The following is a 27844-nucleotide window of genomic DNA, read 5'->3' on the forward strand; positions in this document are numbered from 1 at the left end:
CCATCTGTCACTCAAAGAGGACACACCCCTAATTCCACCTCCCTTTAATCCTTAATCCTCTTTTAAACCAAGACCCCTCTCATAAAGTTGGACATTTAAACATGGAGCTGTTTGGGAACCAACTTAGTGCAGAAAGCTGCCTTCAGTGGACATTGAGGGAACTGCAGTCTGTGGAGCTAAAATTCTCATACTGTGGCAAAAAGTGTCAGTTTCCACCAGTCTCAGTGTGCAACATGAGGAATGTTTTGATCTTACTAATAATTTGTGTTAGGAGAATAAAATTTTCAAATTTGAAGAGCATTGTTTGGTCACACAAGGAGCTGCAGAGTAACAGAGGTGTTGGCCAAACTGAAGAAAAAACAAAACAAAACAAAAAAGGAACAGTTGCAGGACTCTGTTACACATAGAAAACATGTTGGTTAAGTGGAAAAAGATTAATAACAAAAAAATAGAAATATATCAAATTAATGAGTAAATCTATTGGTTGATTGATCTATCTTTTGTCAAATTATTCTAATGATTTGACAGCACACTCACTGGCCTACAGTCTTTGAGGTTAGTGGTTTTTGTGGGTGGCAGCACTTTTTTATGTTTTGAATTCAATTATAATTTTCAAACGTAAAGGAAATTTACAGGTTTTATCGTGCAACACTTTTAGCCATCTTTTGGGGTCTTGCCCTTTAAATTTCCCATGGCACAAAAACTAATAAGAAACTCTACTAAAAGAGTGCAAAATAGAACTAAACCGGTGTTTAAAATATTTAAAACTTATCTCCAATCAAAAAGAAGTGAAAATGAAATACATTTGAAATAAAAGGTCAATTTAAATCACTTTATGGCTCAATTTCAGTGACTTACAGAAGTTGTTTTTGTGTGTGTGTGCGTTTTTTTTCTATTGGACCATTTTGTGAAAATAATAAATTAAAAATTTGTTCACACCAGAGGTGCTTTTTAATATTTCTGTTCACATGACACTGCAGAAACAGTTGAAAGTGCACACACATGCCTCAAAGCACACTTGATCTGGGTCATGACTCCATCATGTGACGTTTTATCTGCAGAAATGATGTAATATACTGCAGGTCATGGAGCACAGGAGGAGAAATTATGTCAAAATAATGTCAGAGGTCAGAAAAAAAAAACAGATTCACAGTCTAAAGAGCAGCATTCACACACACACACACACACACACACACACACACACACACACACACACACACACACACACACACACACACACACACACACACACACACACACACACACAGTATGTTGGTGTTGAGTGGACTTCCAGACTTCTTCCCAAGTATTCCGCCTTCTAGCTTCCATAAACCAGAGTTTCAAGTGCAGGAAACAGGAAGTGTGAGTGATTCCTCTACATGTTTGTGTGTCGCAGTGGTTATGCATGCGCGCGCGCGCGTGGGAGTGTGTGAGCAGCCAGTTGTGCTGCGCGGACGGACCTCCCTCTCCGGCTCCGGGAGGCTGTCCCGTCCACCCGGATGAGAAGGAGGTTGGCAGGGAGGAGGGCGGAGCTGGGCTGGCTGTCACACGGATATGTTTCATTTCTCACACGGCCCCCCTCCACACGCACACAAACACACACACACATAAACACACACAGCGTCTGTATCTGAATAGAGCCGCGTTTAACCGAGAACACACAGCGCCAGTCCAGCGGAGCGGAGGAGCAGCAGGATGCCGGTGAAAGGCGGAGGAAGGCTGGTGTCCTACCCGAGCAAGAGCGACCATGTCGGAGTAAGTGGAGCCGAAAAGTGTGTGACATGTGGCGTTTTATTTCAGGGTTTATCCCCTAACTTAAGGTGTCTGCTGCCTCGCTTTTGTGACACGGTTTTGCTGTCGAAGTTGAGTGTGTGCGTCACTCCAGCGAGTCTTTATCGCGCTGTGAGGTGCGTATCCACCGGCCAATAGTCAGCCAGTCAGTACACCTGTTGTTCCTGAAGGCAGCCAATCAGTGAGCATGTTACAAACCTGCCTGGCTGATGTTGACTCTGCTGGAGTCTCTAGTTTGTCGATCAGACATAAAACTAGAAGAACTTTAGTTAAATCCGGAGTAAGATTTACTCAGACTGTGTCTGTAATCCGTCCAGATTAACATGTTGGATTTGATGGGTGTTCTGTGGAGATTAGAACAAGTAGAAAAGAAGGGACAAGTGTGTGTTAGCAAAGTGATTTAATCTGCTGCAGGCCTGTGCACTGGCTTTTTTTTAGGCAGGGGCAGAGTGTAAAGAAGTGCCAATGTGTCAGATTTGATAAACTGCTACATTTAGATTTTAGCTAACAGTTCAATGAATTGTAACAGCTCACAGTTAAACTTTCCTAACTTAAAGTTAAGTAAAGAAACTATGTAACTAAAGGATGTTTGGTTAATGATAACTGATATAATACAGTGTGATATTAGATACAATAAAAAACAATACCGTACAATATGACACCAGATACATCGTGATATTTGTTGGATACAATTCCCATGGCATGATGAGGTACATTCTTTAAGCATGAAGCCCAAAGTGCTTCACAACAAAAGAGAAAAACATAAATGTAAATAGAAAGCACCTACTGTGCTTTTGGGAGCCACACTGTGTTTCAATTTAGGAATATCCCAGGCGGCTTAGTTGACAGATTAAAAGTAATCTGCACTTTATGACAAACTGAGTTGAAATGTCATAAAGTACTTTGAGTTCAAGCTAAACAGACTGATCTCAGCTGGTCTGAGGGATGTCCTCAGGTTGGCATGTTGTGATATGTTTACTGTCACTGAGACTAATAGTTTTATACATACGGGGCCTGGTTGTAACTGGGAAAGCTCAAGGCACAGATCTTCTTTCTCACGCAACTTTCCTTTGTTCAGGACAACTTTTTCCAGGATGCAAAGTAGGGATAGACCGATTATTGGCCGTGCCGATATTTGGCATTTTGGGGCATATCGGCATCAGCCTTTTTTTTAAATCCGACAGCCAATAAGAAACAAATTTAAAACTGCTTTGTTGTGGCTCTGATGCAGCTGCTCCACTGTCTGCAGTCACTACTCAGTCCCCAGCACTGTCCCACCCACAGCACCATCAGATTGGTTACAAGCAGAGCCATGGCTTGAGAAATGGCCAATCAGGAGTGCAGTTATTACAGTTGCATTGAAATTTTAGAAAACTTTATTTACTTTAGAAAACTTTAACTATTTATTTTTTAAAGTTTTCATTTAACTTAATAAAACATGCTGCTGAGCCCGGGGGCCGTTAATAAACGCATGCTGAAAGGTATTTGAATGAAGTTAAGTGTTGGAGTTTGTATTGTTCAAAATTTTGACACCAATATTTGCACTTCTATTGCAAATTGATATTGGCTTCAAATATAAGTTATCGGCCTCCTTGACGACGAATAATCGGTATCGGCCAGGAAAAATCCATATTGGTCTATCTCTAATGCAAAGCGACGCAGTGCACAGACTATCTACCAGCTCCAACCTCACCAAGTAGAGCTAACGTAATCTCACTCTTCATTTTACTGACAGACTCTCAAGTTTGAACAGACCACTGCAGAATAACTGCTGACTGTGGGTTGGAATAAACATTAGCACAAACAGGTTAACCCATGTTTTAGCTTGTGCTCTATCACTCTCCTGTTTATCTTTCCTCTGCTCTGACTTATTTTTTCTGTCTACCAGTTCAGTGTCAGCCATCACTACAAAATAAATCCAATAAATCCTTTTCATCAGATAAACACTGATCCGCGTCTCATTGCTAAACTTTGCTGGCTCATGTGGTGTCATCAAAAGGACTCTTGGTCTTTGTGCCGTAAATGGATTCACGCCCTCCCGGAGCACAGTTCCCGTGAAAAAGCATTTAGAAATAACCAATTTAGGCAACATAACACACATAACTCTTGAAGAGGCTGCTGGCTGAGTTGCTGCTGTTGTGAGCTTTTTTTTCTTCTCAGAGATGGAGATCATATTTAGGTCAGATTCCTTCATTATTTATTGCTCACAAGGTTTTTCAAAGAGATTAACTTCACAGTGTTTCCTCTTTCTCTTCAAATCAGAGACCAGATCACGAAATCCTGTAAAGAAATGCTGAGTCAAGCGGTATGAAGTAAAAAACAAGAAAAAAAGAAAATAGAGAAGCACTCAGAAGAAAGTGCTCGCTGAGCTGCTGCTAACATCCGTGTAAACATCGCCATGGTGAAGTGGAAGAGTGCTTTGGCATGTCTGCTGGGAGATCTTTACATATATCAAGTCAAATTTGGCACATTTTCTCTTCTTTTTATTCTGATACGTGTATTTTAACGTGAACCCCTCGGACATGGATTTGAGGATTTAAGGAGCATCTCAGAGTAATGTGTGTTGGTTCTTACTTTGACCTCATGTTGCTTTGACAACAACTGAGTGAGGAGGATGATCACACATGAACAACTCAGCTCATAGGTCAAGGTTGACTTTTCCTGTGTTTGTGTGAGTGTGTGTGTGTGTCTGTGTGTGTGTGTGCAGCCTCTTCAGGCTCCTTGTGGTCTGGCTGGTTGGGCCCAGTAAGAGAGACGCTGTTCAGATTAATGTTCATCCTTAATGGGAGAGCTGAGGGCTGTGTTGGTGTGTGTGTGTGTGTGTGTGTGTGTGTGTGTGTGTGTGTGTGTGTGTGTGTGTGTGTGTGTGTGTGTGTGTGTGTGTGTGCGCGTCTGGGTGATCCCTGTAATGACCCTCTGACTGGCAGGTGGTCTTTAGAGCCGTCTTCAGTCCTTTAACCTCGTGGTCTGATGTGTACTGAGCTGAGCCCTGGTGTTGTGTTCATGCTGGACCCTGAACACAGCAAACAGGCTCTAAATGTGTGGTGATGTGAAAGCTCTGACGTTGCGTTTCGATGTGTCAGTGGAAGCAGATGAAGTGTGTGTTGGTGTGTGAATAGAGTGTGTGCGTGTGTGGTAGACTCAGCTGAAGTGTTGCTCAGTGGAGCTAAAAACAGTGGAGCTGTCAGCTGAGGTGTAAGAAGTGAAAACAGCCTCCAGGAGCAGAGTGAGTAAATCTTGTTTTTAGATGTTTGTGTAGATATTTTTTCTCCTCTTCAGCAGGAAGAGACAGAGTTCATTTCTTACTCCAGCTGAATGAAGGAACGATGACTGAGTCCCTGTCTACATCACCAAGCTCCATATTTATACTACTGAACATAAATCTGCCTCTTTAGTCCTAACAAACAACAACAAACACAAACACAAACACAGACACTAAGCACTGACTCAGTACAGACGTAACCCTGAGGGTAAGATCCCCACAGAGCAGAGAACAATCCAGACAGGCAGTGAATGATAGTAAAGCACTGACATTTGTTTCCCACGCTTTCTTTTAAACGGAGCACCAAAGACTGTGGACAACAGCATCTCCTCCAAAAGCAAAGCCAAACATTTGGAGCTTCCCCCGCTGACTGGTTGCAGTATTTACCTTAAAATGATGGGACACGGGTAACGGCACACAAGAATGTAAAACCTATAAATAATGATCGAAATTATCTAAATCTTTGTCAGTCTAATTTTAGATCTAGAAGAAGTGTGTTTGTCTGTTTCTGTTGTACCATCTTCCTGTGTTTCCAGAAGGTCTTGTTTGGGATGTTACAGGACATTGGTCATTGTGCAGATCTTCCTGTTAACAGTTCATAGGTCAAAACTAACAGAATACATAGAGGGGCCAGTTGACATTGTTGTGTGTAACGTGTGTGCCATGATGAGACATTAAAAAGACTTACTGGGTGACTACAACCAGTTTAAGTCTTGTCTTTGCAACTACTGTGCCAAGAAAGTTGTCGCCTTCGTCTTCCTAATTTAGAAGTTTTCCAAAACAAACCAGCAGCACACAGGGTTCATTTACTGAAAACTATATCCCTGTTTTTTTCTGTTGATGATTTGGATTTAATGAGAAAGAAGACTTGTTAAGAAGTGGTGCCTCCTGCTCGGCTTCCTGCTGCGGCCCAGAGTGCTTTGTGCAGGGAAGCAGATAGAGATGATACTTAACGACTGGGGCTGAATTTTCAGCTGTGCTCAAGATGAATCACTGAAAAAGACAAAGTCTGGCACCTTTATATGTTTGTGTGGTGTTATTGTTAATAAGTAAACAATGTCTTATTTCTGAACTTAATTATGTTGCTCAGGCAGAAAAACACGCTCTCTCCTCACTTTTGATCAACCACCGCTGCTGTTTCCTTCTGGTGTTGGCTTCACATTGAAGTATGAAAAATCTATGAAATTAGACAACTTATTCTACCAGTCAAACTTATTAAAACACACCAGTTTTTCAATTTTTTTTTGAAAGGAAAGAGTTCATGTCTCATTGTACTTTGAAATGAAAGAATAAGACAAACAAGCAAAGAAAGTTAAAAACTCATGGAATCAATTCATAAACCAACTGGTAACACCAGCCTTCAAGGGTTAATCAATCTCTATTACTGCAAACAGCTTTGAGCTGTCAAAGAACATTTCTCTACAATTATGAAATGTTCATTATTTTTCTGTCATGGGTAACTAGACCTTTTTTCTTAACCTCTGGCAGTTCACCACTTACCTTTGTACCATTACATGCTTTTCATTGGACTTAAACTGATTGAATTTAAATAAAAAATAGAGAAATTCCTCTGCTCTAAAACTTGTCACAGGCAGTGTAGTCCAAACGGGAATTTTTTCAAAAACTTGGTCAATGAGATTAGAGCCCGACCAATATGGGATTTTTGGGGCCAATGCCGATACCGATAATGAGGGCAAAAAAAAGCCGATATTCAATATATCGGCTGATATCCGATATATCGACCGATGTGCGATATATCGGCTGATATATAATAATAAATTCATTGATATACACAGGATAGATACTGTATATAATCACAAATCATTATAATATCCATTTGATTCAAGACAGACAGAACACTATTAAATTAAAACAAGGAACTTAAATTATAAAACTGTCAACATAAGAACTGAAGTGTAAACCAATGATAAATAAGAATAAGCTGTAAACACAAAACCAAAAAAAAGAAGTCAAACTGTAAACACCTTAAATAAATAAGTCAAACTTTAAACACAGTAAGTATATATGTAAAAAAAAATGTAGAGACAAAATAAGAAACTTACACAACGTTAAAAAGCTGTATTATAGTATTACACTAGATAATGGTGGACGTGTGAATTAACAGTAGCATTTATCTCTGTTTATCTCACAAAAAAGCAACTAACCCGACGTTAAAACGTCACTCTATAGTCTTACATTAGATACTGGTGGACGGAGGGGCTGGGCACTCGGGCAGTGTGCAGCCCAACACACTGACACACAGGAGAAGGAGCGACAGAATCTCCATGGAGCAAAACTTTTTAGAATCGGCTACATTTTGGCCGATGTCGATTAATCGGTGATGGGCATGATCGGCCCGATTAATCGGCCTGACTAATTAATCGGTCAGGCTCTAAATAAGATTAGATTTTTGTTGGTATAAACAAGAGGCATGTCACATAATGACTGACAGCTCTATTGGCAAATCAGACTCCTGCAGCACTGTTTGCACACCCAGCCTTGTCTTATCTGCACGGATGTTGAAGTTATTCAAAGTAGCTGCTGCTTGATGTTTCAGCTGCATATTCATGTTGTGCAGTACTTTAGATGTTTGCATGCTTCAGGACTGTAGGGAATGATTTTACAGATGTGTAAAAGGAAGAAAAACTTCACAAGTTCAAAAAGTTCTGATTTACATTTTGCGTCGTAGATTGATTCAACCTTGTAGAAACTAAATTAAGATTCAAAGCCTGCAATTATAAACAAGCAAAACAAATTAAATATGACAGAAAGAAATGGTTTCTTGTTTTATTTTTTGAAAACAAAAATTTCATGTTGACCCTTTAAAAGACAGAAAACCATCAACAGTCACGCCACTGACTCAAACCATCAGTACTGAACTGGACACGTCTGAGTGTCGCCATGTTTCTGTTGGTTTGCCCATGATGCACTGAGGTTGCATCACCAGCTTCTTTCTTTCTTTTACAAAAGCTCAGATCTGACTTAAACCCAGGGTGACGTCTACGCAACAACACAGCTGTACACAATGAACAGAGTGTGTGCGAAACAAGCAAACGCACACACTGGTCACGGGCTGATGCACTCTCTGACTACAGACTCACACTGTCAGTGTCTTAGAGCTAACACTGGTAGAAGACAGACAAGGAGCTTACACTGTAGCTAATCTTTGTTTATGTAGTTGTGTGTTTGCTTTTAGATTTAAAGGGTCATTACGCTGATTTGACACAGTAAATGTGTTGTATTCAGTCTCTGTGAATAGCTGTACTGTCTCCTCTGGTATCCCATTTAATCCATAAACATCTTAGTGTGTATTGGACCAATGGGTCTACTCAGTCTTCACTATTTGACCTCAGACCGCAGGTTTTTGATACAAGTTGTCAGCAGTTATTTGCCACCTTAACTTGGAAATAGCATTCAAACAGGGCTGTGTTTGAGTTTATACAGAGCAAGTGTTGACCAGCACAGGTTTCTGTTCTTAATCTGAGAAGAATTGACCAATCAGGTGTCAGCAGGGTTTGGCATCTGGAATACAGTCTGTATGGAGAGCAAAAGCAGGAGAAGTTATTGAACCTGTGCTCCCATGATTGAAAAGTTATTGCTACACTTTTTTTCTTGATGAGTTGTTTTATTCTTTGATTAGTTAACCACCTCAGCTCTGTTTGAAGCAGCTTGACTCACTCTGCTGTGATCATCATGTCTGGACTGTGCACCCCGGGGTGCTGCAGGTCTGAGAGTTAAGACTTTAAGCAGAGCTTTATTCTAAGTACAGTGTGTTTTATGTGTGCGTTTTGTGTGGCTGTAGGGTTAGTGTTTATTGAAGTTGTGTTTAATCAGTGATGGTAGATGTGCTCATGGCTGTGCACCAGATTTCAGCATTAACACCCCCACACGACCCCACCCTGTTCATCAGAGCACAAAGACAAATTATAATTAGCCTGCCCACATCAGGGGCCATCATAAAAGATTGAGTCTGTTTGTGGCTGAAGAATCGGTTCTTGTTCTTCTGTGTGTGTGTGTGTGTGTGTGTGTGTGTGTGTGTGTGTGTGTGTGTGTGTGTGTGTGTGTGTGTGTGTGTGTGTGTGTGTGTGTGTGTGTGTGTGTGTGTGTGTGTGTGTGTGTGTGTGCATCTTTTAAGTTGGCTAGTGTTTACAGCAGGGAGCTGAACAGGCTTTAAACACAGCTACACACTTATCTTCTCAGCCCTAAGTCCTGAAAACTTTGCAGAGAACCACACAACATATTTAATTTAAGGTTTTAAAAGAGAGGGTCCTGGAACCAGCCCACTCATGCTCCTGTGTGCACGTTCAGGTCTCCAGCTGAGGAATGTTTCACTGGAAAGTAGATGTTTTTAGCCAAGATTTAGCAGAAAAGAATACATTTTTAGAGACTGACTTTCATAGCTTTTCTCTCCCCTGTGATGGCTCAGTCTGGTGATAGAGTCCTGTGATGTTAGTGCTTGTTGTTATGGTTGTTGTTGTCATCCTCAGGTTTGTTGATCCGTCACTTCAGTTGTGCTTGTTTAAACACGGCTGTTTTTTTCAAGTCACATCAGGACAGTCTACATCAGCAGTTTGTACCAGATACATGCATTATGAGCAGATGGGATCAGATGAGGACTGTGCACTCATTTTTAATTCATGAGTCAGAACTTCCAGGTTTAACCTCTTTTGACCCCTCTAGCTTTCTGTAGAAAATATAAGGCTTGATAAGAGTCTGCTATTCTTTATTGGTTGTCACCTTTGCTTTGTTTGTTTGGTTTGATTAGGAATGTAATGATGATGCCATGGATACAATGCATTTCAATATAAGGGTTTAATTTTTAATGTTTATGTAGTTCATGGAAAAGATTTCCCCCTCATCAGTCACTTTATTAGGTACACCTGTTAAACTGCTTATTAACACAAAAATTAAAAGATTGAAAAGTAAGAAAGAGGAAAGATAATGAGATATACAGTTCAATTTCCAACATTAGAAGTTGAAATTTAAGTATTTCTACTCTTTAACGCAAGTATCTATTAGCCAATCACAAGGTGGAAACTTAATGCATTTAGGCATGTTTGTACCATGTATGTATACATTCTCAGTGTAATTGTAGATTAAAAACGGGGAAATCCAAAAGTTAGAAAGTCAAAATTGTGAGATAAAAAAGATTAAAACTCTCAGAAAATATAAGACAAAAAGTCAAAAACATAAGATACAAAGTTAAATACTGAAGTAAAAGTCAGAATTGACTTTATAACTAACGATAGATACCTAATTCAAATTGCCGTATTGGGTAAGAGTTGAAAGAGTTTTAACTCTATGATATGAAGATGAATTTTTGAGATTCAACTTTAAAGAATATGAGATAAAAAATCAACATTATGAGATAAGAAAATGATTTTTTTAGATTAGAGTCTTTAAATATTGGAGGTGTAATGACATCAAACAAAAGCTGACAGCATGTTAACTCAAAGTCTTACGGCGTCTTTTTGAAAGTCAAGGATAGTTCAGTTCATTTCAGTGAGAGACAATCCACAAAGTGCTTCATGGGCGGTGTAATGAAAAAAGGCTTTAAACCCATTAAATAACCATTAAAGATCAAAAGAGGTGAAAGTCTTAAAGCAGAGCTGTTAAAGTTACAGTGCAGAGTGTTATCTGTACTGATAACTGCCCTGATGGACGGACGGTCTCTGGCCTGCACATGTATCATTATATGATGTTTCTCTAAATCACTGAGCGAATGAAACACTCATGCTTAGTTTCCACTCCAAGGCTGACCACACACTGGGTGACTTTTAGATCTTCACTTGTTTTATAATCATGGGGGAGCACAGACGTCAGGACAGCTCAGACCAGAGAGAGTTTTGGTAACTATGACTCTTTTTCTTTCTAACCAGCTACAGAAGCTGCACGTTAATAAGAGGAGGGTCAAAAAGTTTAGTTTGGCAGCAGTCATCATCCCTCTATTAGACATTGAAATATTTCCAGCTAACCATTTAGTTGAAGTCTGAGATCATGTCAGATTCAGGTTTTGTTCAACAACCTGTTAGACTTTAAGATAGGCCTAAAAGCTACACAGTGTAATGTAACTCAGTCTCTGTGTACGACAGTAAATCTGTGGCTCGCAGTCTTCAATGAGCCCTCAGTGTGAGACATGGAGGAACGTCCCCTCAGTCATCCAGACAGTTATTTTAGGAATGTGAAGAGATCTGAGCCCTGTCTTAGACGGTGACCTGTCCAGGGTGTAGCCAGCCTCTCACCCAATGACAGCTGGGATAGGCTCCAGTCCCCTGTGACCCTGAAAGGGAAAAGGGGTAAAGATAATGTAGGGATGTAAGTGATCTCAGCAGGAGCAGGCTGAAGAAAGGAGGCCTTGTTGGCGTTATTACAGTCCAGCTCTTCAGTCTAACACTTACAGCTGAGCAGCAGTGATGTGTGTGTACGTATATATATGTGTGTGTGTGTCTGAGAACTGTGTTTATGTTTGTGTCCGTGACTGGCAGTGAGGCAGAGGAGCTGAGGTAGCTCTGCTTGGTTAAGTGGCATGACGTTAAGTTGCATGACACCTCGTCATATCGCCTCGAGCGGGCACAGAGACTGCCGGCTCATCAGCTGAGGAAGAGCGTGCCAGCACGAAAGATATAAAGAGCCATCGTGTCCACTCGCACAGCCTCATCAGTGTGTGTGTGTGTGTGTAACTGTGGTCACATCATTTCAGCACAACAGACTTTGCTTCATGCTCTGCAGCAGGCATGTCCAAAGTCGGGCCCGGCCACCCATCATGGCCTGAGGTCCTTTTTCACACAGCTTCCAGCTTCCATCCTACAGTGTTTTTAATTACAGCACTGAATGAATCATCTTCTAAATTATGTGAACATTTACTTTTTCTGTCAAAATCACAAACAAACCAAGGTATATCATGTCTAACTAAACAACATGGGGCTTAAGATGTTAGCAGGTCAGAATAGTTCTGAAAACATCAAGAAATTCAATCCAGATAAAATCAGATCCTGCCTTGAAAAAATTCTGACATATATTCCTCATATCGCCCCCCAATGGAGCATTTTCCTTCAAGTTTGAGGTTTCTTTATTGAGGGGCAATTTGTTTTTCAGTCAGCAGCGATTGCTGAAACAAAAACAGTTTACAAATTACACCACAACACTGAGAAAGATTGGTAAGTGGCATCATTAAGCTGGCTAGTTGCTACAAAGAGTTTCTCCTCCTGTTTGTCCTGCTTCTTGGCAGTGTGTATCTGAGGCCTGTTGGCACCTGTATCGCTCATAATTCTTCCTTGCTTCAGCCTTTTCCTCTAAACTTTTTTGTTTTCTTCTCTTCCCTGTGGAGGGTAACAGTAACAGCTTCCTAGTTTCGGTCTTCTCTGGCTCCATGACACTTCGGTAGCTGAGCAGCTAGCTGACGTGAGAGGAGTAGTGGGGAAGGACGAGGTGGGACCATGGGCATGACAGTGCGAAGCGAGGGAGACAGGGGATTGGATGGACTCGCGGACCAATCCGAAACTGCACATGGCATGCGCGGTTCGGATTGGTCAACTAGTACGCAGCTTTGCAGCGGATATACTTAATGGATTTTTTTCGTTCTTTTTGGTCTTTATATTGTGTAGATTGGACCATAGGACCACAACAACCCTATAAACGGTGTTATTAAGATGTACAAAGCTTCCAAATCGTACACCATAGCTTTAACACGGTGAGAAATTGATCTGATGCAAGACTGTCTGTCTCAGCTGTTTTCTCCTTGTGCTTTGAGCGCTTGTGGTTAAGCATTGAACTAGTCATTCAGTGGCATGCAAATTCAACCCAACATATGCTGCATTGTTCATTGACTTTTTGTCTTTTTTTGTCAAAGTTCTATCAGACGTCCCTTCTCTTGACTGATATGTTGCAGAAGTAGCAGACAGTTCTGTACTCGTTTTTCTTTTGCTTTTAGTGTAATAACATGTTCCTAGAGTTTCTGTAGCTGCCGTAACACAGTTATTTTTGCTGAAATCTGTCTCGATGTGCTGAAGCCGTGGCTGCAGAAGTCTTTAGTTTGTCCCATTAATTATTTTCTTACCTAGTTTTTTCAGTCAGGCCAAGATAAGAAGCTGGGTCACACATGTAGAGCTGTATGTGTTTAAGTTATGTTGCCGGAAGCAGCGCCTGCACAGGTGCACGAATACTCAATGGTGGGTGTTTGAGTACTCCATTACTCGTGCCCATCCCTACTCGATACAGGCTCATCATGTCATGCAGGGATGAGCACACAACCTTACCGCATAAATTTACAGTAAAAGCCTGGAGTCTGTTTTAATTTTTAAACTTGTCAATGTCAACCTGTACCAGCAATTCACAGAAAAATTCAAAAGAGATTCACTCAAACAGAAATAAAACCTGTATAAAAGGCATGTCATCACTAACCCTTTAACATTCTGCTCAACTGTTTGGTAAAGCACTTTTTGAGTCATTATCTCTCTTTGGAAATATGTTGAACTGAGTAAAACCTGAGTGAAAATACAATCTAAGCACAACAGACATGTTCCTGTCCATTAATGCTTCTTAGGCTCTCACTACAGGGTGATGTGTATCAACTCGGCCCCTGAAAGTCTGATTTAGAAATAATGAGAATGTAAATCCATGCATATAAGATGTAAAATTTCAGAATCTTCACAAACTTCACAACAATATGCATCAGATCTAATGTTAATGGTCATCTGATCACATCTAATCACAAAGAGACAGCCTTAAGGAAACTCTCCAGGCGCTCCTTTCAGCACCCAGACATCTTAGCAGATCTGCCTCTGTGCAAGTTTACCTCTGATGGGTCTGGTCATACCACTGGGTTAATTTTAGTCTCCTCTATCCCATCTTTTCTTTCACTTTCTGATGGAACATGTGGGGATGTGAATTTAGGTGTTGAACGCGGCTGTCAGTCCTACACACACTCAGATCAGAGAGCAGCTCTACACCGGCTCCTCCCTGATCTTAGCTTGGGTTTCATCTGAGCTCCACGCCCTTCGCCTCTCAACCTTTTCCCCAGGCAGGCAGAGGGCAGAGCCAATAAACACACACTGAACTTACTCACTGAACACACACATACACAGAGGGAGATATAAACACACTGAGGAATTTTATCAGTCAGCCCCTCCCAGCAGCTGCCTGCTCTGCTCTGTGTGGCACGGATCCTGGTGGTCAGGGAATATTTAGAATATCCAGAAACTCTGAGGAGTGAATCACAGAGTACTGGATTTGTTCTCATGCTGGGAAACTCAGATTCATTTAAGTGATACTGCAGAGGTTTTCAGTAAAGACCAGTGAGCTGTAAACACCATAAAGTCATTTTCAGTCTGTCATGGTGTTCCTCTGTCAGCTTGGTGTTGTCAGGACCCAGATTAGGTCAAGTGAAGTGCACAGATTGGGTTGTTCAAATCTGATGGTGAAATCTTTTACTACCTGATAACAGCTTCCTCTTTTATGACTCTGAATTTGCATTGACCATCTGTTGGTTCACTATCATAAACTTCCTGTTACAGTTATATATGACTTTATTAGCTGATAGTGTGGGGAGAAGTGTGTCAGATTGTGCAGAAAAAAAAATCTGTTTTTTTTTTTTATAATAAAATAGTGAAACCTGTTAATCCTGATCCTAAATGACAGTTCAGACTGGGTCCTTTGGTTTCAAGTGTTTTCCTTGTGACTGTGAAAAATGGGCTGTGTAGATTTGTCCATTGGATTAAGTGTTGTCCGACCCCTGAGGGTAATCTAGAGTCCTCCTGTGGTTGTTTGTGGCTGAGTGAGATAAACAAGAACTGAACAACTTTCCCGAATCTGTAAGAAGTCCATGATGCAGTGTGGGATATCGGACTTCAGAGTGGCTCCTTATCTCAGCAGGGATGCCTTGGTTTGAACTCCTTTAGAGGAAAAGAGTTATATGTTAAAGTGCTCGAATCAAAAGTAAAGCTTGTTTTGTGTAGTGTTGCTAGCATGAGTTAAATCATCGGATGATTTGTGTTATTTACATGTATGAAGGAAATATTGTTACATAAAAGACGCCCTAAAGGATCCATTTTTTCAAACACCTTTTTGCTGAATGGAGAGAAGCTCCATCAAGACTTAAAGATCATCTCATTCCTGTCACTTTATGACATCAAGAGAGCGTTCCACTCAAATTTGAAATTTAGTTTTTTTTTAATGCATATATCTCAGCTGATGTGCATGTGTGACTTCATATCATATGTAGATAGAGTGGACCGCGTGACTCCACCTTTTACCATTGTACTGATTTGAAACCGTAACACCCCTGTCAGAGGTGCCGCCATCATGCAGCCAGAGTCTGCACAATAGAGCCTAAGAGGGACCCTGAGAGAATCTGAGTAGAGCTGGGTCACAAAATATAGTTTTTTTCTTTTTAAGAGTCTAATCTCTTCTTGACTCTCCTTCCTGATGTATTTTACTGAGCCCCAAAAACAACTATGCAAGAACGGAAGCTGTCAATCATGGTTCTTGTGGCGTAAATCCACATTTTTACGTCTAATAGAAAAGAAAACAAAACAGGCCAATAATATCTTCATATTGTCATACGGATGTGTGAAACACTTATATGAGGTGGATTTGTTTTTCAAAGTTTGACTACAGAGTTTTTGATCTGTTCTACCACCAGTCACCAGGGGATCAGTTTTTGTGAGGACCTCACTTTGGGCAGAGTAAGATGACATTTTTTTTTTTTTTTACAGTCCATGATCCTTGATGTGCATGTGTGTATTCACTGACCTTCATGTAATCTGATTGCAGACTGTGTGAAACTCAGACAGTGTGATGTCTGTGATGGGAAGGCCTTCATGAACTTTGTTTTCAGTTATAATTTCTGTCTTCTCCTGTCATTATTGGGGAGGAAAGGTCAGTGGATAGAGCAGGAAACTGGGAGAGACAGCTGGAGACGACGTGCAGGAAATGGGTCTTGAAATAGTCTCTCTCTTATATGTTTGCCTGTTTACAATCCATGATTTAGTTTGAGATTATCAGAGCCACAACTGGTTGAAGCTCTAAAGCTATTTCTCTGTATCTGTAGTCAGTTGGACTGGGACAATGTGCTTTTCTCCCAATTTGATTGTTTCAAGATTTTTGCTGTGCCAGTTTCACTTAAGTTGTGATTCTACGATATTTCCAATTTGTATGATTTTTAGTTCTTTTTTTTAACACCAGACCATGTGAAAGTTGAATGATGATGATGTTTACAGACTATATCAGGAGCCATATTTCCCCCAAAAATGCTCATCACATGTGTGTCAGTTTCTAAGATTTATGCAGGGGGATCTGACAGAACATTAGCTCTGCTTGGTGAGGCTGGAGTTGGTAGATGAGCTCTGGTAGGACAAAACCAGGATTCGCTAACATTACAGACACGTTTCAGCGCACCGGGCTGTAAGGAATACTCAACAGACAGTCTGCTGCTAAAATTTTCAGATGACACAGCTATCCTCAGCTTCCTGTACAAAGACATATGCCCGTCAAGCTATTTAGACATTGAACAAGTGGACTTGGTGTGCTCTTGGACAATACATTTAGCTTTAAAAGTCATGTTGACAGTGTGTGCTCCCATCTACAGCAGAGGCTTCACTTTTTGTGTAGACTCAGAGTGTATGGTGTGGACCAAAATATTATGTTTTTATTCTTTCAGGCTGCATTAGAAAGTGTGCTCAGATACGGCATGTCTGCATGGTTTGGGAACCTCACTGTGCAGTCAAAAACTAGGCTGGCCCATCTGGTTCACATAGCAACAAAGATGATAGGGGAAAAGGAATACCCCCCACTGTAAACTAACAAGTTTAAAAAAATCATTTGTTCCTACTTCCATTAAGCTTTTAAATAGTGTTTTTAAGGCTGCAGGGATTGTGCAATATTTACGTGGTTTTCTTTCTTTTATAGCTGGGTATGTGCAGTATATGTGTATAATGTGCAGTTTCTGTAATATCCAATATGTGTCTGTATGTGCAATTCTGGCGATGTGCAATTTTGGGTTGTTTGTTTTATTAGATTGTGGAGACTTGTAAGCAGCAGGAAAACAAATTTCCCTTGGGGGGAAATTAAGTATATCGTACCGTACTGTACCGTACCGTACCGTACCGTACCGTACCGTACCGTACCTTATGGTATGGTATGGTATGGTATGGTATGGTATGGTATGGTATGGTATTGTACTGTATGGTATGGTATGGTATGGTATGGTATGGTATGGTATGGTATGGTATGGTATGGTATGGTATGGTATGGTATGGTATGGTATGGTACGGTACGGTATGGTATGTTATGGTATGGTATTGTACCGTATGGTATGGTATGGTATGGTATGGTATGGTATTGTACCATACTGTATGGTATGGTATGGTATGGTATGGTATGGTATGGTATGGTATGGTATGGTATGGTATGGTATGGTATTGTACTGTATGGTATGGTATGGTATGGTGTGGTATGGTAACGGTATCGTACCGTACTGTACTATATTGTATCATACAGTATCTAGTGGAAAAGAAGATCCACTGTCTTCATCCCAGAAAAATAATACCAATTCAGGTTACAGGTGTCACAGTCCTCACAGAGCCTTGAAGCACATTAAACACTTGGCATTACGACAAACATGAATTGTTCAGCAGGTCAGATTTTAAAGCAGCTGTAGCATCCACACTTTTAAAACAGTCTTTCTTTTCTTCTCTACTAATGCTTCTTTAAACTCTTTGGCTCTTGTCATATGGTGATATTGACAGTATTGTTAGATCCTGAGTGTAACACCATGACTGATGGCTCTGTGACCAAAGAGCCTGCTGCAGCATGTTGCACTAGATGAGTGCTGGTTTTATTTTTGTACAAAGAGAGAAGATGAGGAAGCATCATCCATCCTTATATAAAGGATATACATGTTGTATTTATAAACGAGGGCTTTGTTCATATGCTTCAGTGTAAGACACTGAACTTCAAGAAAGAATTTGAAGAGTTAAAAGGATAAACAGCAGTGTTTTCTTTGCTCCTGTGTTGTCAGAGCTTGTGTCGGCACAGCCTGTGAGTGTTCACCAGTTTGAGGAGGATTTGTTGAGTTTTTGAGATTTATCTGTCAGCAGAAGTCTGACTCAAAGAGCAGATAAGATAAAAGTGTTCTGTGTAGTTAGTGGATGTTTTCCCACTGAATGTTGGATCCTCCCAGTAAAAAGCACCAGGCTTGTTAACGCCTTCCTCAGCTGTCTCTCAGCTCTAAACTCTTCACTCTGTAGCCGCAGTCTGGGTCTGTTCTGCTCTGTGTGCAGCAGTGAGTGTAGTTACATGTGCCTCTGTGTCTGAAAATACAGGTCACTTATAAATATATGTGTGTGTGTGTGTGCATGTGTGTGTGTGGCTGTACAGATTGTTGTTTCCTGACTGTGATCAGGGCTGAGGAGACGTTATCTGTGGAGTGACAGGAAGAGGGAGTGATGGTTAACAGCAGCTTCCTGTGGTCAAAGCCTTTTTTCTCCTGTTTCCTGAGTCCTGAGGCTGAGGCCGAGACCTGACCACAACCTTTGTTTGTAGCAAAATACACGAACACACACACACACACTGAACTGACTTTATCACACTGCTGCCTCCAGCCTTGGTTATCAGATGTTTAGGAGCTCAGATCTGGTGGTTGTTTGATGGAGCTGCTTTCAGAGGTGAAATCTGTCAGAGAGGCTCAGGGGCGTATCCGTCTCTCACAAAAACACACTTCTATCAAAGACTTTTTTGTTCGGTGCACTGAAAACTTTCAGGTTAACAGAATGTTTTTTTTATCTCTGAAATGACAAGCACACCTGAATCCAGCGCCTCTACAGCACTGCCATCAGTGTCTCTTCATGGCAGCATTTACTCTCAGTGAATCGAGTTCACTGCAGATCTCTTGTCTCTCTCTGTACTGCATGTTCTGCCACACCTGCATAAATTACTGTGTGTTTGTGTGTAAATGTGTGTGTGTGTGTTTCATGTAAATAGGAAAGTGGTGAGTCATCTTGTTGTTCTCACAGCTCAGCTGGTTTGGATTCACCTCTGTTGGGCTCAATTTGGTTGTGCTGCTCAGGTTCACCTCTTACAGGTGTATCCCTGTATTCAGCTCTGATTCATTTTGGGTCTTTATTCATTTTATTCACAATAGATAACGCTTTTTTGTTTATTTTTTTTTAATGGTTGTTTATCGTATAATGACAGACTGAATAATATAAATATACAAAGTCTCCATGACATCACCTGTTTGTTTCTGATTCAGAGTTTTGAAGCCCATAGTCGACACAGATCATATTGTTAACGCTGAACTTAATCTAGCTTTGTTCGAGTTAGGATGAGGTAAAGCGGCGGATCTTTAGCCTAGTCGGTCAAGTCAGACATGCCCTTATGTGGGCAAAACTTGTGAATTAATAAATCTGAAAGTAACTTTTTATCAAACCCCCCCGTGCCGTGTGTGTTTATAGAAAAAAATTAACCAAGCTGTTTTTTTAACCAGGCTGTAAATGTGTTTATTTCTGATACAGAATCTGTTTTTGGCTTAGTGTGTATGTGGTTCATGGTGTTTCAGCAGCAAGCCCCAAGTGGACACTGGAAGAACTACATTTTAGTATACTATAATTCTTTTTAAAGATCCAATGAGGAGGATCTGTTTTAATTGCTCTCCCTCGCCACCTTCTGGCCAGGAGTCTCATGCACACTGTCGTAAATTACTTTTTGTGAGGCGTGTGTTTGTTTTGGAATAAATTGGAGATCAGATCAAAACAAATTTTGTTTGTTCAAGGATTTATAACTGAATGCACTGAGGTAAGGTATTCATTAATACAGTTACGTAGCACTACGGTTTGAAACGTGGCATCCAGCTAACGTTTTTAGCAGGCTATATGTTAGTGACATAGTCAGCCTGGTGCTCCGAAATATCTGTAGGCTAACATGACAACAAGTAAACACTGTCAGTTTGTATGTAGTTTAGTAGCTGTTTATATTTAGCACAGCTTGCAGCCTGGTGCTCTAAGACATGTCTGTAATGTGTAACGTTAGTAAATCCTGGTTTTGTCCTGTCAGTCATCTACCATGCAGAGCTAATGTAACCTCACTCTTTATTTTATTGACAGATTCTCAAGTTTGAACAGACCACCGCAGAATAACTGCTGACTATGGGTTGGAATAAACATTAGCACTAATAGCTTAGCCCATGTGTTAGAGTGATACAAACCGAGCTAAAGGCTAATTAGCTCGGGCTGTATCACTCTATAACACAGCTTAACCATCCCGTTTAGCTTTCTAACGCTCTTTTGTCCTTTTTCTGTCTGACAGTTGGGCTCCTGTGTCTACCATCACCGTAAAATGAATCACAGAAATCATTTTCAGCAGAGAAAAACACAGATATTTGTGTTTTATCTCTTCTCACTACTCAACTTCATCAGCCAGCATGGTGTTGTCATAGAGATGTAGATGTGCTGTAAATCAATCTGGTCCTGGTGGACCCGATTGGGAAGCTAAGAAGTAGCAATTTGAAATAACCCATGACCTGTAATATTGGTGCAGATAATCTCATTTTAAAGTGTGGATTACTACCAGGCATATATCTGGAATGGAGAATTTTTCTAGATCACTTTCAAACTCCTCACAGCCCCAAGACACAAATCTAGACTTTTATCTGCGGATATGCCAAAGGCTGTCAAATAACTATTTGTAGTCCCAGGGTCATCACCCATTAGTTCCTGCAGAGGTGTTATAAAAACCTGGCTCTAACTCCAGTCTGGAAACGGGTAAATAGCTGGAGCTGAGGTGTGGTTGGCTTGATTGACAGGAAGGCATGTTGCTTGGGTGTGTGAGGAGGCTGATATACCTAATTATACACACCTCATTGCCCCAGTGTCCTCGATACATTGACATTATTTCTAAAAATAAATATTACCCAATGTGCAGTGATGAATAGTGCAGGTTATTCAGACCAGTAGTGTTTCAGGTACCAGGCTGTAAATAATGTTTCTTGAAAACATGTTAAAACACGCACTTTAACACACAATGCTAATGCTGTCTTCTCAGCTTTTGTAGGTAGTCTCAAGAGGACACTTGAGGAACTGCTTTTTTTATTCTTTTTTTTTTTTCAAAATATTTAGAGGAATATATCAGTCGTTTTCTTCCCTAATCTTTTTGTATCCAACCTTTCTCCATCTATCTTCTTCAGGAAAGAAGAATGATGAACTCAACAAAATACAAAATGCTCTGTACGAACAAATTTCACTTCTGGCTCATAAAAAGAACTAAAACAATCTTGTCTCGACACTTTTTTTTTAATTGCAGCATTTGCAATTTGTTAATTGGTTCTGTTACATTGCAGTGTCTGTGTCAGTCGATACATTTTTCAGCCCTAGTTCCCACTAATTGTAACCCTTCATTATATGGCTTTGAACCACTTTTTTTTTTTTTTTACCTTTCTTTTAGCATATCAAAAGTTATATTGGCCTTTCTTGCCTGATTCTTCAGAAAAGAGATTATGAAGATTACTGTTTACACTGGGGAATTTGTGTACAGGAGTCATTCATCTAGCATCTCCAACACATTCTCTGCTCATTACATCAGTGCCAAGATTTAGATAACGTCTTCTCAGACTGGAAATAAACTCTACTCCTCCATCAACAGGTGTGAAGGAGAGGACCGGGTGTGTCAAAGCTTCTAAGATAACTCCTCCATACTCTCTGATTTTTACTAATACATTTAAAGGTTAACTTTTAGACCTTCATCAAGGGAGCGCTGCTTTTGCAACACAGTTTGCTGGTTTGAGTTTTTGCACAAGGTCCATGAGAGATACTCTAAAGTAGAGGCAGCACCAACCAGTGTGTGCAACTTAATAACAGGAACGCTGAGCTGCTGGTATTTGATGCTGCTGTAGTTTAGAGGCATTTTCCCACAGTGTGAGCTCAGCTGTTGTTAACACCTCACATTGCAAAAAAGCTTCGAAGGAGAGAGTGAAACACAAACAGAACAAAGACCAAACGATGAGAACGAGTAAACAGAGAAGAGTTCAAGTCTGAGGCAGCAAGCAGTCAGGGATTAAAGACTCATAGAAACCAGAAATCTGGATTAAAGTTCATAAAACTGGTTTAGATTACTTCATTACACACTCTCTACATTTTTGTTTGTTTGTAGTTTCTTGTTTATGTCTCATTGACCACTTGCTGTCACATGGTTTGATGGTATCGCCTGAGGGTGAGTGGATGGACAAACATTGTAACGTCACATCCAAAAGGTCTGGAAAGGAAATCTGATCTGAGTGGTTGATGATATTCGTCTTGGTGTGAAGTGCTCCTGGAGTTTTGTTGATGCAGAGGTCAAAGGTGAAAATATGACCCCATAGTTGTGGGTTATTTTGAACAGATCACACTGAAATCTCAGCAGCAGTTTGACTTCAGCTCCTCAGTCAACAACAGCTCAGAAATCAAAGTGTCGTGACCAGGATGTTAATCTGCAAATGAAGCGCTGTAATTACGGAGAAATAACAGGAAGAACACTTTACAGAACTGTGCGTGTGTGTGTTTGCGTGTGTGTGTGATATCATCGCTGCAGTCGTGTCCCTCTTAGTCACTCCAAACAAACAGATATGACAGAGATACAGACCCTCTGAAATATTTTGATATCATTCCAAAACACATTTTCCAGGAAGCACGGACAGTTCCCCTCTGTGTTATATCAGAGCAGAGTGTGTGTTTTGAGTGTGTACTTTGTAACAGGAGTGTGTTGTGTGGCTGTGTTGAGAGGGAAACATCGCAGAGGAAGCTGCGCTGAGGTCAGATGCAGAACAAAGGCCGGACTCATTTCTCCTGGAAACAACTGAAGGAAGTAAAAGTTAAATTTTAAACACGTGTTGTTCCAAAGAATAAAAGTGTTCCTCAGAAATTCTTTAGAGGACGTTCAGAGAAAGTTTTAAACTTTAAACTATGCTTCAGGTCGACACCAAGCTACTTTGAGTGTTCTTGAGTACACCGACTCTTTTTCTGAGAAAGTAATTTCTTATCTGTGGGAGGCCATGTTGTCCAAAGTTTCTGTTTGCCTCAGAGTCAAACTGAGGGCATACAAAGATGGTTGGTATTTCATAATGCAGTCAAAACCTGGTACTTAGATTTGAAATCATTCAATTTCTGTAGCTAAACATTCCTTTGTACTGAAAAGTGCCAAAGTTCATGAAAAAAGAAACAGATACACACTTATATTGAGAGAGATAGAGAAACAGGAGGAAACGAAACAGTCAAAGAACAAGGATATCCTATCTACTTTCTTTTACTGCTGTTTTGCTCTGAAGGAATAATGATGGCCACACCTCTGCACAGACACACAGGAAAGTAAAGGATTTTCCTTATGTTTTCCAAAGGTCACCCATGTGTGTCTCTCTGCTCCGCCCTCCGTCACAGCCTTTATATCCCTTGCTGTCCCCATCTACAGGTCTGAAAATACTGTGGGTTGTCAAGTTCCTTTGGATGATACTGGCTCTGCTTTGGTGCATTTCGCTTAAGACTGAGATTGAGGTTCAATGATGAACCTCTCTTCATTCATGTTGGGCTGTAAAACCTCACACCTGTTGTGTCCTGGCATGATTGTACTCATTATGGTTGTTTGAAGTTTGTAGTAGAGTTAAATATGGCATGTTGTCGACACTGGGTGTTTTATTTTGAAAGTCATAGGATGTTTTGATGTGGCTACATACAGTGCTCGACTTCCTGCCATGCTTGATCTGCTCAATTCAAAATGATGAGATCTTGCTCTGCCATCACAAAAATAGAAGTGTTGTGTATCTGATCTGCCGGGCACTTATTTGCTGGTTTAGAGACGCTGCCAGAACGCCGTGAAGGAGCCGACCCGGTTTGACCCAACACACTGACTTGAATAGAAACCTATCAGATCTGACGCCTGGAGTGGAGATGGAGCAGAGACACACCCCAACACTTAAAAATAAACTTCTTATAAGACTACAGCAAAGCTCCTCTGCAGTATCAGAGTTCAGACAAATGAAATGTATTAGTTAAGGTCGACACATTATGTTATATTAATTCATGTTTAACTTGCCTTCAATTACATTCAATGGTAAGTAGGGATGCAGGATATTATTGGCACGTTATTGGTATCAACCGATATTGGCTTAAAAATAAAATATTGGATATCGGCCAACGCACTAAATTCCACCAATACAATAAACCAATAAAATAAGGAGCTGAAGCTGCAGATATTTTTTGCACTTTTTGTGATTTGGGTTGCACAGTGCAGATGGAGTAGTCCCATATTTGGTTTCTGTTTTAAGTTAAACTAAAAAAATCAAGTTTGTAACACATCTGTATTTTGTGCGTCCAGATTGAAAAATTGTGATATCATTAATATTTCATTGGTTTACCAATGTTACAGTAAATAAGAAGAAACTGTTTCCACAGTTTAAGCTGGCTGCTCAGAGGTGGAGCTGCTGGTTACGCAGAGACCAGCAGCAACACTGTCACTGAACCCCAAATGGTTCCAGACCGGGAAGGGAGGAGTGTGACCCCCTCTGTGAGGATGAATGAGCCTGTGAAACTGTCTGCATGCAGCAGAGTGTGAACAGATGAGAGCTGACTCGTGCTGGTAAGCGCTTTGGGAGGTCAGAAGATGAGTTTCATTGATAAAATCCTGCAGCAGAATCAGAAACGTGAGTTGTAAATTGACAGATTTTGATCTGAATATGTTGTTCTAAGAATTATAAATATGGCGAAGGGACGACCATCATCACATTTCTTCCTGTACTAATATTTTTCATTTTTGAAAATCCCATCTGCTTAGGGTTGCCATAATTACTGCGTGGTTTTGAATCTTTTAGCCTTGTTTCTCTCTCAGAGAGGCATCATGTAGAGAAACAAGCTTTAATATGTAAACGATCCTTCAAGACAAGCATAAGAAACAACAAGTCTGAGCAATCCTACTTTTGACGAGTCCAAAGTTGTTATTTTATCATCAGACTTGGCAAACCTGCAAAAACTGGGAATGTTTCGGTGTTTCAGTATTTTATGTCTGAGTTAGAAGGGCTGGGAATCAAACCATCAGACCTTTAAGAAGTGGACAGTCCGCGCTGTCTCCTGATCCACAGCTGCTCTTTAGCTTCCACTTCCTGTGTGACGGAGTTAAATACTGACACATCAAGATTTGGCTGCTGTGTGGGCTCCTGCATCTCCAGGCCAGACACACACACACACACACACACACACACACACACACACACACACACACACACACACACACACACACACACACCCACACACACACACACACACACACACACACACACGCTGATGCAGAAGTGCAGGTGCAGTGAGGGAGACGAGTGTATAAATAGCCTGAGCATCATTTGTCAAGTGTGAGTCAGGTATCCGCTGCCTCCAGCTCCTCGCTCAAACACACACATGTCATCATGCCACACACACACACACACACACACACACGCACGCATTTGCCCTCTCTCTGTCGTCAGGGAGACAGTCAGCTGTTACAGGAACAGATATGTCAGATGGAAATCATCGTGTGTGTGTGTCAGTGCTGCAGTCATTTAAAACCAAAGCCCTTCACTGCCGGTAACCAGGCGGGAGACTGACACACCTGTGTGAGCGAGCACGCTGACAGCTCATTGGTTGGAGGATTTAAAGCCATCTGTTTGGGAAGGGACACACTATTAGAAGATTTGACTCATTTGGTTTTTAAAACATAAACTCGGCAAAGATCGTTGCAGAAACAGATAATTTTAAACCATCAGATTAGTTTAGTTTGTTTTGTTAAACCATAATAATACTTCAATTTAAGAGCAGAAACCCTTAAATAAACTCAGTGTGAGTGGAAGTTTCTTTAATCTGGATAAAAACTTTGAGGGTTTGGTTTTACTCTACAAAGTCCAAACATGGACATGTTGGTGAGTTGTTCAGTCTGATGAATCAGAATGTCAGTTGTGCTGTTAATCCAATATGTAAGGAATAATGCCCGACGAGGTGTCCATTATCAGAAATTAATGGACGACACAGAAGTTGCTTCAGTGGTTGTTGTATTAGGCCTAATCAGTGGAGGGAAGTGAGATTATTGCTTGATGTTACGTGAAAAAAGTGTGATTTCAGAGGGCAAGTGCACCTTTTATCGTTTGTGTATCCAGAGAATGATGCGATTTTTTTTTTCAAAGAATCAAAATCAACAGATAGAGTACAAAATCATTTTTATTGCAAGAAATATTGTCCAACATTTACTCTGATCATTAAATGGTTAAAGGAATCCATGAAATTATTCATTTTGTCTACTGTCTATGAGCTAGGCGATGTTAAGTTTCTGTTGCCACGGTTACCAATTACTGTTTGATCCAGCGCAGTAATTTAGAACCATCAGGCTATTTGACCAAAACTTCTGTCCTAGGTGTCCATTATCACCTTTTAACGGACACCCTGCAGCCAATCAGAATCGAGTATTCACCCAGAACATGGTATAACAATGTGTGAATGTGGTGTGAGTGGGTGGATGTGACTAGTGGTCTAAATCACCTTGAGTGGTCAGAAACACCAGGAAGGAGCTTTATAAGTACAGGTCTGTATAACATTTATTAAGGTGTCAAGAGTATTTTTTCTGGACCAGCTGCTCTCACTTGCTGGCCCCAGGGATGAGCTTTTGTTCTAGTACTGTGTGTGTAACTGTGTCTGAATGGGTGTGAGCTCAGGAATGATGAAAGCTCACTGGGTGGAGGAGGAGATGCTGACAGCTCACCTCCACTGTTACATGCAAAACTGGAGCAAACTGCACGGAGCGGCAAAACACTGTGGGCGGGGTGGACATCAGTTATTCATAAGGCGATTTGCTGTGTGTGCTTTGTGAATTTGATGAGTGGATGGAAGAGGTGTGTGACGCACTCTTCTTTTGAGCTATATTTGCAGCCACATCCATTTATAGTGTCCACTGCTCTTTTTAAAGCAGTTATTGATGTTGTGGTTTCTCCTGCAGCCCCACATTAAGGACAATCTGTAGTTCAATAGAAATCCTATGGAGGATGAACAAACGGTTGCTGTTCTCCTCGTCTCCTTGGGAATATTAGTGTTAATGTTTCATTTGGTCTTTGCCCTCCGTGATGTAAATCAGATCTTGTTTCTGTGTGCATTCATACAATAATCATGAACACATTCCTGGATAGAAAGCAGGTCAGCTGACTGCATAATGAGAGCTGAATTAATGAGAGTATAATGGAGCAGACACAGAGAAGTCCAGAGTGAAGGGTGGTGATAGAAATAAAGAGGAGTGTGTTAGAGGCAGAAGAAAGGAGGATCTGTGTGTGAACACACTCCTCTATCTGACTCACTCCTCCCTGTCCCTCTCTGCTCTGTGTCAGACCATAAAAGACTCCTCAATCAGAGGAGGAACACTTGCTACTCACTCCACCTCTCTCCTGACTGTGAGGACGTTTTCTGAAATTGGTTTTCCAACATGAAACTCAGCAGGAGTTTGTCAGTTTTAGACACACCCCAAAAACCTGAAGTTAATGATTTGATTTGGCAGCAGAAAGCAGGAGCAGGAGAAGGAAGAGGAAGTGTCTCTGTGTGGAAGATGCTCTCTGACGTCACTACAAAGAGTAGAAGAAGGTAATCCAACACACACATGTTGGTGTGTTTCATACTATTTAGGTCATAACAGGTCTAGACCTGCTTGTGTGTTTTTTTTTTTGTTTTTTTTTTTAAATTAACAGAGACCTAACATCAAGGAAAAACGTGCTAAAGTGCCCTGCTGGGAGCCAAAATATGCACTATAGTGCAACCTTTTGGAAACCAA

At 40.8% G+C, this 27844-nt stretch overlaps 1 protein-coding gene across 5 annotated transcripts in view; it reads left to right on the forward strand.

The window, feature by feature from the left end:
- Positions 1 to 1425: 1425 nt before the first annotated feature.
- Positions 1426 to 27844, forward strand: part of tjp2b (tight junction protein 2b (zona occludens 2)) — a 100093-nt gene continuing 73674 nt past the window's right edge. For 4 of the 5 annotated variants that reach the window (XM_074669571.1, XM_074669573.1, XM_074669574.1 and 1 more), the window contains exon 1: positions 1426 to 1755. In XM_074669571.1, coding sequence (XP_074525672.1) covers positions 1696 to 1755 — 60 coding nt within the window. In that variant the 5' untranslated portion in view covers positions 1426 to 1695. The remainder of the gene's footprint in view (positions 1756 to 27844) is intronic. The other variant, XM_074669576.1, reaches the window with a different exon arrangement.

This window comes from Halichoeres trimaculatus, unplaced genomic scaffold (assembly GCF_033239565.1).
Source record: "Halichoeres trimaculatus isolate MK-OKI-2021-1 unplaced genomic scaffold, fHalTri1.1 fHalTri1_scaffold_5, whole genome shotgun sequence".
Classification (NCBI taxonomy): Eukaryota; Metazoa; Chordata; class Actinopteri; order Labriformes; family Labridae; genus Halichoeres; species Halichoeres trimaculatus.